We start from the raw sequence: 12,099 nt of genomic DNA on the forward strand, positions 1-12,099 counted from the left end.
CAATCAGTTTGAATACTTAGATGAAGTAAATGAACATTGATTTTTTCTGTAAATTGTCAAAAATGATTCCAGGAAATTCCCTGGTGATCCACTGGTTAGGACTCTGCACTTTAACTGCTGAGTTCCCAGGTTCAGTCCTTGGTTGATGAACTAGGATCGCGCAAGCTGCATTGTGCAGCGCAAAAAAAGGAAGTTCTAGAATCACATACCTCAATAAAACAATAACTATTTTACAAATTGAGTCAATAGTTCAAAACCACTCATCTCCTAAAAGGGTAAGAGCATCCCAGAAGGATTTACTGGTGAGCTTTACCAAATGTTCAAAGAATAGATAATCCCTTAATTTTTCTAGTTATTCTTCAAAAAAGAGAAAAGTTAAACTGCACAATACCTAACTTTGTAGCCTTGAAAAGTAATTTTGTATATTTATGCAGGGAAAAATCATGATTTTTTTCCTAAAATTTTATTGATACTGAACAAATATTGGCTGAAATAATAAACCCAACATTCATAAGTGAATAGTAGTACTACTCATTAAGTAGCCAGCAGACCTTCTAACAACATGGGGATTAGGGATGCCCACCTGTGTAGTGGAAAATTTGCTTGTAACTTTACCCATGTTGTTCTGGGTTCTGCATCCCTGTGATCAACCAACCACAGATCATGTAGTGTGTGTTCAACCAACCACAGATCATGTAGTGTAATACTTAGTTATCAACATATAAATGGACCCACACAGTTCAAGCCCCATGTTATTCAAGGGTCAGCTTTACAAACAAATTTGATTCCTATCCTAAAAGAAGGACTTAGTGATCAGATATTTTGGGTCAAGTGATATATGTTGTGGGATATACATTTTTAATTTTAGGACAAGAAATGTAAATCCAGTGTAAAATTGCAGCATTGTCTTATCAGCTGTTTCCTTAAACATAATTGTTCAAAACCAAAGGAATGAATGTATATTTATAGGGAGGAAAATAGGAAGCTTTTAACACCTTTTATTTCCAAAATTTTATTAGTATGTTGAATTTTGAAATTTCAAAATTGAGGTGAGGCTCTTGGGATTATACTCTTTGATTTCTTATTTTTAACAGCTATGGGAATATTTTAAATATACAGAATTAACAGTTAATTAAAAGTTTGTTCTAAACAGGGCTTTCAGAATCTTTTGTCTTTGCCACTATTCATGGGATCTAGTTGCATTGATGGGTGTCACTGCCAGGCTTAAGAGATAAGAAAGCCAAAAAAAAAAAAAAGGAAAAATGACATTAGTGTTGCCCACCCATGATCTAGTAATAATGTATCATCTGATGTAGATAATCAATTTCTTAATCTAATTTTAGCTACTACTTTTAATTTATTGTTAACTTCTCTTTCTCTTATTTACCTAGTAGAAAATTTAAACTTCAACCTTCATTTCTATGAGAGGGAAGATTTGAGAGGTCAGTTATGCTTAGGTACCTTCTTGGTAAACAGTATTCAAGTACTTAATTGTTTTAGATATTAGGTATATAATGGTAATCAGAAATGGACATGATTGCTGTTCTTATGAAGCTTGCATTTTAGTGGTGGACATGTTACCCAAATAGTTACACAAACTAATATGTGTTTGGAACTTATGAAGGAGCAATTCATAGAACTCTTTATAAGTTGATAGTAGGAAAATTGATCTAGTCAAGAAGGTTCAGGATGATCTTCTTTGAGGAACTGACACTTGAAACAAGGATGAAAAGGAGCTAACAAAGAAGTGTTACAGGGAAGAGATAGCAGCTTAAGGAAAAGGGCCCTGAGACAGAGGGTAAATAGCAGTTGCTAAAGGAGCAATTTCTTTTCCAATGTTTAGCTGATAGAATTCCAGTGTATAGTGTATTGACATGACTTTCTGTGTCTTTCTGAGTATGCTCTTCATGATGTGTATTCTGTTTTGTTTGAAGTTAATGGCCAGAATATTACATTTATCTACATTTGAATTTAAGTTCAAAATCCATTCTAAAACCACATTATTTTGGCATTGTCTATAGTTATTCATTCTTCGTGTGTGTGTGTGTGTGTGTGTGTGTGTGTGTGTGTGTGTGTTAGTCGCTCAGTCATGTCCAGCTCTTTGCAACACTGTGGACTGCAGCCCTCCAGGCTCCTCTGTCCATGGGCCCTTAGAGTTAATAAAGAATGGTTGGAAGCTGTTTTATCATTCATTCTTCTTGCTGGTAAACTTCCTAGGAAGAACACTATCTTTCTGCTATTGTAAGACTGCTTCTTTTGCCTTGACTGTTCAAGCATTTAATTTTACTCTTAAAAATTCTGCTCATTTGTGTTTTTCTTTTTCCTTTTCCCTTTACTCCTGAAATACCACAGTGTTTTTCTTCAGACTGGTTTCTCACCTTTGATAGAGCTCTTACTGGCTTCTGATATGTTGTGATCCTCATAATCACCTTGTAAAATGAAGGCTGCTTTTTCAGAGTTCAGATGAATAATTAGGGAAACTTAGTATTAGAAAAAAATGCAGTTATTTCTCTTTGGGGACCAAACTAAACATAAGTCTAATTTTTAATGGTTACTGTTTGGTGTGCAAAACTGAACTTGCTCTTAGAAAGTTACACCAACTAGTGTGGATTGAAATTAATCCTGTATTTTCAAGGAATTGAGGTAGGTGGCCTAAGTGATTGCATTGAGTAAGTATTAAATCTTCATTATTTCTTAGGTCGTTGCTACTAAGTGTTTAAGACAGATGGTTAATGAATTGGCACTGATGGATTATTTTATGTTTCTTTAGGAACATGAATCTGAAGGTGGAAGAACACCTTTAATGAAAGCTGCAAGAGCTGGTCATTTGTGTACCGTGCAGTTTCTTATTAGCAAAGGTAAAGAAAGTACAAATGAGAATTTTCAAGCTGCAACTTCTGTAAAAAGTTCCTGAACTGTTGCAATTCATGTTAAAACTACTTTACCTGTAGTCTGAGTATTGTATTCTAGTCTTTTTATTGCTGTATATTCTTAGGAAGCAGAGTTCATAAGGTACTTTGCTGGAATCTTTATTAGTTTCAAGTTTGAGTTTTCATCAACCAAACAGTATATACTTACTCCCAAAAGTTGGAAAAGTCAAATGTGAAATGTCCAGCTATATATATAGTAGATACAGTATTGTTCAGCACTTAGGGCAGTTCTGCTGGAAATAGGGAAGGATAGAGGGGGGAAAGTCTACTACCATTGTTTATGGTACAGTTAACTCAGCCATATTAACAACTTAAAAATAATCTCATGTTGCTAATGTGAGGATGTTTATTGGTGTACCTTGCCTTTCCCAAATGTACTCCCCCGCCAAATGTACTTTAAGTTAGGATTAGGTTCAGCTGGGTAGTTTTGAAAATTAAATAAATAATAGTTTTCCATAGGTTTATTTTTCTTTCATAAAATAAATCTGGTATTAAGGAAGAAGGAAGACCAAACATTGCTGTAGTCTTAACTATCTAATTGGATCCATTTGGGATTTTAAAAGGTAGTTGAACTAAAAATAATGTCTTTTTTTCCTGGGGATCAAAATTAATTTACCAAAAAAAGAGGCTAAGAAAAGATTTTGCATTTAGACTTTTTTTAGGTTATATTACAGAGCTATTGAACAACTTACTAAATTGCCTTTCAATATATTCAGATGATCTTATGTCTTCTCTTCATATCCAGGTCTCTAACTCTTAAAATATACAATATGAAGAATTACATTTCTCTTAAATATTGTTTCAAAAGTTCTCTACCTTGAGACCTGGCTATACTGCCACATTTTAGAAGTAGATCAAAAATGTCTTTAGAGTTACATACAATAGTATTATTTGGTGCTTGTATATATATTAAACTATATATATTTATTAATCTAGATTTTTCATCTTAGAAGTGGTATTGAATGAATGGACTGCAACAATGTAGATGACTCTCACAAATATTATATTGAGTGAAAGAAGCCAGGCACAAAAAGAGTTCACTATATGATTTCATTCATATAAAGTTCAAAACCTAAAATCAGTTTGGAAGTCAGGATAGTATTTATCATTGGAGGGGTGGGTAGTGACTGAAAGAGTACACAAAGTGGGGCTTCTTGAATGTGAATAATCTGTTTCTTGATTTGGGTGCTGGTTACAGAAGTGTGTTCACCTTGAGAAATATTTCATACTATACACCTATGATTTTTGTACTTTTTTATGTCTATGTTGTACTAAAGAAATGTTTCAAAAATTATATTGTCTGAGCTGGCTTTGCTAAGATTGCTTTTTATTTTTCTTTGAAGGTGCTAATGTGAATAGGGCTACAGCCAATAATGATCATACAGTAGTGTCACTGGCATGTGCAGGGGGTCACCTGGCAGTGGTGGAGCTACTCTTGGCTCATGGGGCTGACCCTACTCATCGTCTCAAGGTATTCTACTTCAAAATAAGGAAATTATATATCATTATTAAAATATATTTCAGATATTTTAGTGCTTAATATTATTAATATTCATTGCTGTTTAAGTTTTGATTTTATATGAGCTAAGAAACTAAACGTGTTTAGTAATCATATTATTAAAAGAAATTGACAAATAATTAATTACAATGTCAATTTTTCTCAGGATGGCTCAACAATGCTCATTGAAGCTGCAAAAGGTGGTCATACTAATGTTGTTTCTTATCTTTTGGATTATCCAAACAATGTTCTGTCAGTTCCTACCACAGATGTGACTCAGCTTACCCCACCTTCTCAAGATCAATCTCAGGTAATATAAAATAGAACTTAAACTTATAAATATTCTTCAAATTGGAAATTTTTGTTTAAAATTAGTCTTAGATAAAATGGGCTTATTTCTCTTTTAAAATTTGAATAAATCTTGTCCTAAATTCTTTTGAGCTTTTCTTGAAAAGTACATGGAAATTTTTAAATTGTCTTTATTTACTGAAAATAGTGTTTAGTTCTTAAAAAGAAAAACACACTTGATACCATATAAGTATTCCAAGTTGTCCTTTTATTCAGCTAGGTCTTTAGGGTTGTTAAACAAGAGAAAGCTCTTCCCTTAGTACCTCCCAAGAGTGTTAATTATCCTACTTGTTTTTATTCAGTTGTTAAGTCATGTCCAACTCTTTGCGACCCCATGAGCTGTAGCATGCCAGACTCCTCTGTCCTCCACTGTCTCCTGGAGTTTGCTCAAACTTATGTCCATTGAGTTGGTGACGCTATCTAACCATCTTATCCTGTGCCGCCCGCTTCTCCTTTTGCCTTCACTCTTTCCTAGCATCAGGATCTTTTCCAGTGAGTCGGCTCTTCACATCAGGTGGCCAAAGTCTTTTTCGGCTTCAGCAGCAGTCCTTCCAATGAATATTCAAGGTTGATTTCCTTTAAGATTGACTGGTTTGATCTCTTTTGTAGTCCAAAGGACTCTTTAAGAGATATCCTGGAAATACCTTTTCTAGAGATATCCTAGAGATAGCTACTCTTGTCAATAAGGAAAGTGTGAGTGATATTTGCACCAAAGATTCTTTAATTTTTAAACCTACCTAAAAATACAGAGAGAATGTAGAGAGTATAATAAGTATACAAAGTTCAGTGACATCTTAAGTTCTTTTCTACAACGGTATCCTGAGAACTGCTGAAATACACTAATTTGGGAAATATGTTGGATTTTTTTCTTTTGACCTATAGAATTTGAACAAGGGTAAATTGATCAGTTGAATATGTTACTTTTACTCTTAGCTATAATTGAAACCAGCAAGGCTTGCTCCTTAACAAGAGAGTGATATTAATTCCATTTAGCTTAAAGCATGGACTATGTGTAAATTGCCTGAATTTGCCCTATCAGTATTGTCAGAAATTATTGCTTGGTAAACAATCCTGCTGCTCCTTTTTCATCTTCCTTTCACTCTTCTTCTTTTAAAGAAAGTTAATTAGGTGGTATATGAAGAAAATCTAAAACAAAATCTCTGTTTCATTTGCTGGTATATGAAGAAAATCTAAAACAAGATCTCTGTTTCATTTATGGACGTTTGTTTTATTCTTTGGTCTGAGATCATTTTTTTCTGAGTTGATTTTTTAGGTTCCACGTGTGCCAATGCATACTCTCGCCATGGTTGTACCTCCTCAGGAACCTGACAGAACTTTACAGGAGAATTCTCCTGCCATTTTAGGAGTACAAAAAGGTTAGTTCTTGAATTATTTTCCTTAAAATGGGCATTTTTATCACCTAATGTGTGAATTCATAAAGATACTTTCATGGTACACAGTTACTGTATATCTAGAATTGAGGTAGGTAATTCTGACAAATGCTAATCATCTTATATACCATTTAAAATAGAAAAGACAGAAGTACTAGGAAAATGATTTATTAAAATGGTAACATACTTCTAGGTGTAGTTTTCATCTGGCACTGCCAAAAATAAGCATATACCAAGTACTTCATTATATTAAAGTAGCAATAATATGAAGAATGAAAATATGTGTTTGCTATCAGTCAAGTCCTATTATCATTGATGCAATTCATTGAGTGTCAATTTAAGAATTATATTTAGGTTCTTTCATGAAATCCATTTCACTGAATGGATTAACATCTGTCAGTATGTGAACATAGACAAACAACTATTAAAAAGTATATGAATAACAGTCAAGTGGAATATTAAGGAGGACGATACACTGTTTAAAGGACTCAAGTTTATGAGCTCTGTTGTTTTTCTGCTACATTTTCATTTGTAGATATAAAGTACCTACACTTGATAATCATTTATGGTTGTCATATCTGAGCTCTCTGAAATAAATAGGTAATATGTAAAGTATTAAAAACTATTACAGATAAAACCAACTTATAAGCATATTTCATTCATTATATGACAAGTTGTAGATGTTTGAAATCATAATCAAGTGTGTATGTTTTAGTATCTTTTTTTTAATTTTTTTATTTTTTTATTAGTTGGAGGCCAATCACTTCACAACATTTGTTTTAGTATCTTTAATACAACTTTTTTTTTCTGTAGTCTCTCTGACTTAAGCTAATTCTAGCAGTTTTCCATTGGCTTCCAAGCTATTCTAACTTCAGAAAATGAAGACTGCTATTTTTAGTCTTAAGAAATAAAAAGCAAATTAAGCATGTACTTGTTAAGAATCTGAGGATCCTAACCAGCTAATAGGCTTTAGTAAAGTATTTGAACCTAAAAGCCTCAGGTTTTGTTGTTTTTTTGTTTGACTATATCCTATAGAGGACTGTAGTAACTTTGACTAGAGAAATTCAGTACTAAGTAAGAAATAATTGAAAAAATATTTATTGACACAGAGCCACAGAATAACCAAGAAATGAGCTAGGAAGGACACAGTATGTATAGAAAGGAAGTAAGACATTTTTAATTTAGATCTACTATGTAAGTCAACCGAAATGTTTGGGACATGATTTTTAAGTTGATACTCAAGTGAGTAATCGTATTTTTGCTTACTGAAATATCTTCTTATACTTAGTATCTACTTATTTTCTTCACTTTGATGTTTTATTATTTACTGAATAGTATTAAACTGAACATACCTTTTATGGAATCTTTCATTTTACTAAATTATTAGGGAAGGAAAAAATTAACACTTGTATCTAGACAGTTGGCACTTGCTGTTGCCAGATACCAAGCGGTATTGCCAGTCCCAACATTTTTTTTGCAGGATGAAGGTGTAATAATGCATTGTGTTTGAGTGCATCATAGAATATTATATGACTATAAATTAGGAAAAATAAATTGATGGTGTAAAAATATACCTGTGTGGATAGAAAAAGCTATCTTAAATTATTAAAGATATATTATTTTCTTCTTAATTTTCCTGCCTAAAATTTCTCACTTATGTCTCTGGAGAAGTTCCTTTGAGTGATGAATTTGCTGTTTGATCCTTTTTGCTTTTTCTAAGTCCATAGATATCTGCATTGCATATGTAACTAGGGTTGGAGAGAGGATTCTTACTCTCTAGGACTCTTTTCCTCTTAGCAGTTATCTTTTCAAGTTTATAACATTTTACTCCTATCTGAAGTCTTTATGCATATTTGCATCCTTTTAAAATATATTCATGCCCGTAAGTCTTACCCAGGTGTTTTTTTATATATTCTACTCAAACATTCTTCTTTCATGTGCACCATTCGTCCAGGCTCCATCCATCTTGACTATAGTCTCCTGGTTTAGGCAACTAATTTCACTTGTCCATTGTTAGTTCTCAAAGATTTGAGATCCTAGCTGACATTGATAAAGGCCTCAGAAACACCTTTATTAAAAAAAAAAATGAAGCTGGGTAAGCGTGCTGTACGCAGTTTCCTAGCATTGCTTTGCTTTATCATCTCTAGTTATGAGTACACTTGGGGAAGGATACATAAGTAATATCAAACCTTTGTCTTTCCATATTTAATTTTTAAATAAATTTATTTGTTTATTTATTTATTTTTGGCAGCACTGGGTCTTCATTGCTGCACATGGGTTGTGGTGAATGGGGGCTACTCTCTAGTTGCAGAGTGCGGGCTTCTCATTGCAGTGGTTTCTCTTGTGATACACAAGGCTTAGTTGCCCTGTGGCATTGGGATCTTAGTTCCCCAAATAGGAATCAATCCATGTTCCCTGCATTGACAGGCAAATTCTTAACCACTGGACCATCAGGGAACATTGGTTCCCAGGGACCACCACCACCCAAATTTAATTTTGTAAAGAAATTTGTTGACTGAAGCCACTTTAAATTATTGCATGTAATTTATTGTAGTAACTGACTCTACTGAGATCCTAAATTATGAGTCTGATTATTCTATGCAGTTGTATAGCTTAGAACTAACTGATCTATTGCAAAACATTAAAATGATATCAAGATAAAAAATACACTTCTTTTGTGTGCACCTCAACCCCTCTTGAGGAGTCATTTCTTTTCCCTGAATTCCTGTGGTACTTTATTGGATCTTCCTTCTGTCTGTGGTCACTCCTGCACCTTCACTTCCCCTTTGAACCTCAAGTATGGAAGGTTGGGTTAATCATACTTAATTCCTGGACTTTGTCATCATGGTTCCTGTCTTGTTTTACTTTATTCCTTTTTATCACTCTCTCCACACCCATACATATTTCCCCTTAGGCAGTCATTCTAATGTGTTTAATTTGTAGATTTTTTTGTTCTTACGAAGTTCTTATAAGATGTTCACTTCTTTATGTATATTTTAATTTACACAAGTGATATGCTGTATGTCCTGTTCGGTTTTTACTTTTTTCATTTAATATTTTTTTCAATATCTTCTATTTATCTATATTTTGCTGCAGTGGACCTTCTTTAGAGTGTGCAGGCTTCTCATTGAGGTGGCTTCTCTTATCGAGGAGCACAGGCTCAAGGTGTGCAGACTTCAGTAGTTGTAACACGTAGGCTTGGTAGTTGTGGTGCATGGACTTGGTTGCCCCACAGCATGTGAGATCTTCCTGGACCAGGGATCAAACTAATGTCCCCTGCTTTAAGGCAGATTCTTAAACAGTGAACTACCAGGGAAGCCCAACACTGTTTTTAAGATCCATCCGTATGTCTACCTCTAGATTGTTTCTACCTGTAGCATAGTGTTTATCCTGTATATCCTCTTTTTCACTTGTCCTTTCTCTCAGTGATGGGTACCCAGATTGTCTCTCATTCCCCACCAACACAGACAATGCTATGGTGAAAATTCTGATACAGTCCCCTTATGGATCTGTGTGAGAATTTCTTTGGGATAAACTCAGGAGCAGAATTGCCTGTCATAGAAATGCATAATGTTTATCTGACAAAGTACTATGAATTCACTCTCTAGAATGCTACAGCAGTTTACACTCCCACCAGCAATTTGTTAGGTTACTATATTTTACACCCCATTGCATTTCCATACCTGCCAGTGCTTCAATTTATACATTTTTATCTCCCTTTTTAGACTGTAAGCTCTTTGAGGGCAGGGTTTATGTTGCTCATCTTTGTATGGTCCACTGTGGCTTGCTTGTACTAGCCGTTAAATATTTGTTGAATAAATTAATAAATGCCAGGATAAGAATATAGATTATTCTGAAGGCAAGAGAAATTTATTAAGAATTTTTAAGCAGAGTAACATTGTATTTAAAGAGGATGTTTAAGAACTTAAGAAGTAGTATTCTAAACTGTAGAGAAAAGATTGAAAACAGAAATATACATGAAAAGTAAGCATTAGGTTAACATACTGCTTTATATCCCTGAGCTGTTTATTGGAGTAGGTAACATGAAAAGTTCTCAGTTTAATAGCAAAGCATTAAAATTATATAGAAAAATTATATGTACAGTAAATGAGGTTGAATATTCCTCTGAAAGTTTTACTAATAATATTCTCTAGTAGATTTCCATTAGTAATCATGGCAGTATGGATTTACATTTGCCCAAATTTAATATCTTTTCACATATAACTGCTTATAGTAAAAGCAGTTGATTTAATCTGTTGGCGTATAACACAGATACTCTATTTTTGGACACTGACTTAACCTTGGTCCAGTTGTATGTCATTCATTATTTTCCTTCGGCCATTATTTTTCTGTTTCCCAGTGGACTAATTGTTTAGACCCAAAAATGATTAATAGAATTAAACTCATTTCTATAGTAAACTAAATATTTGACAAGTATATATCCACCTCATTTTCTCACTTCCAGTAAAATATAAAGGCCATGTTCCAAGCTCTCTCTGTATCATAGTTACCCTATTGGAAACATTTTTAATTAATGGAGGAAAAGTGAAAGTTGAGGAAGTAGGATAGAAACCACGCCAAAGAGATAAGATGGTAACTTCACCTATGTTCCTAAATATTAATTTATGATATCACTCAGTGCTACCAAATGAATAGATTTATTTATTTCTCTGACAGTGCAAGATGTTTGAGGAAGAAGGAGCTCTTTTATGACATCTTTTATATAATGACATCTGCTACTTTCCTACATACTGAAAATTTTGTTGCTAAAAGGACACTTGTTTAACATTCTCTCCTTTTCCCCCAAATTGAAGGAGTTGCTTCAGCTTCTAGGAATATTTTTCACCAGCCTGACTTATTCATGATATTATAGCTTTTATTAGTGCTTTGATGTGTATCTAGGCAATCACACACTTCTATGGTTACTGATATTCAGTCACTGGATATTTGGGGAAGAACTGCCTTTTGTGCATTAATTTCACCATTCTCTGCTTTTTCTGCTGCCTAAATTTTGGACTTTTTGTCTCAATTTCAGTTAAATAAGTTACTCTTTTTAATCTTTTGCTCTTTGTATTTTATTTAACAAGTTAGAGCCATTTCTTTCTGTTACTATTCTCAAAATTCTTGTCTTATTTTGGATCTTACTATTTATATAAGATTTTAAATCTGAGAATGTCCAATGTGGTCATAATTAATTACCAGTCTTAGTGTTGACCTCTTAACCTAGTTTTCTTAATCTTAAATACAAATTACATAGAAACTATACAAGAGTGTTTTAAAATAATGTTGGAGGAGCTTGCGGAACTTAAGAATTTACTCTGCTGATGTCATTGAATTTGTTACACAACTGAAAATTTCCTTGCTGAGCTTGCAGATTCTGTGGCAGTTAAACTCCTTTTTCCTACCATTAATTGTCGTCATGAGGTACTTTGAACAAGTAAAGCAAACCATGGTTTTCTATATAATCTTATGGAAATAGGTATAAAATTATCTCACAGGCTAACAGCTTTTGCTCTTTAAGGATAAAGTCTCTTCCCACCACTTTGCTCAGATAGAAATATAAAATTGAATGTGGGTAATTATCGTTAGTGATTTTGGAACTGGTTGTATGACCTTGTTAAAGACAGTATCTAGGGGAAAATCTGTTAGGCTTTTTATGATAATAACATGTTGCTGTTATTTGAGCTACCTGCAGTTTTGAGTCCTCCTCTTCTAACAAAGAAGCAGTTAAATCTTTGATTTTTTTTGTCCAGTAGTTTTGTCAGTCTCTGGCAGTTCAGAACAATTAAACATCTAAAGGATAATTTTTTTTCCTTTGGACCTAGGAATCATTTTGAATGCATTGGATGAGGTAGTTTTTAAAGCTCTGAAGTTACATATATTATTCATATATATTGACCACAATCCTTGAGAATAGACAACTATTTTTCAC

At 33.5% G+C, this 12,099-nt stretch overlaps 1 protein-coding gene across 12 annotated transcripts in view; it reads left to right on the forward strand.

The window, feature by feature from the left end:
- The window catches only part of ANKHD1 (ankyrin repeat and KH domain containing 1), a 112,391-nt gene that overhangs the window by 61,392 nt on the left and 38,900 nt on the right, over positions 1–12,099 (forward strand). For all 12 annotated transcript variants that reach the window (XR_009694176.1, XM_061151468.1, XM_061151469.1 and 9 more), the window contains 4 exons: positions 2,771–2,858; positions 4,274–4,401; positions 4,595–4,738; positions 6,050–6,152. Coding sequence is in view for 11 of the 12 variants with exons in the window: in XM_061151468.1 (XP_061007451.1) it covers positions 2,771–2,858; positions 4,274–4,401; positions 4,595–4,738; positions 6,050–6,152 (463 nt within the window). In the remaining variant the exon portion in view is untranslated. The remainder of the gene's footprint in view (positions 1–2,770; positions 2,859–4,273; positions 4,402–4,594; positions 4,739–6,049; positions 6,153–12,099) is intronic.

This window comes from Dama dama, chromosome 9 (genome assembly GCF_033118175.1).
Source record: "Dama dama isolate Ldn47 chromosome 9, ASM3311817v1, whole genome shotgun sequence".
NCBI lineage: Eukaryota > Metazoa > Chordata > Mammalia > Artiodactyla > Cervidae > Dama > Dama dama.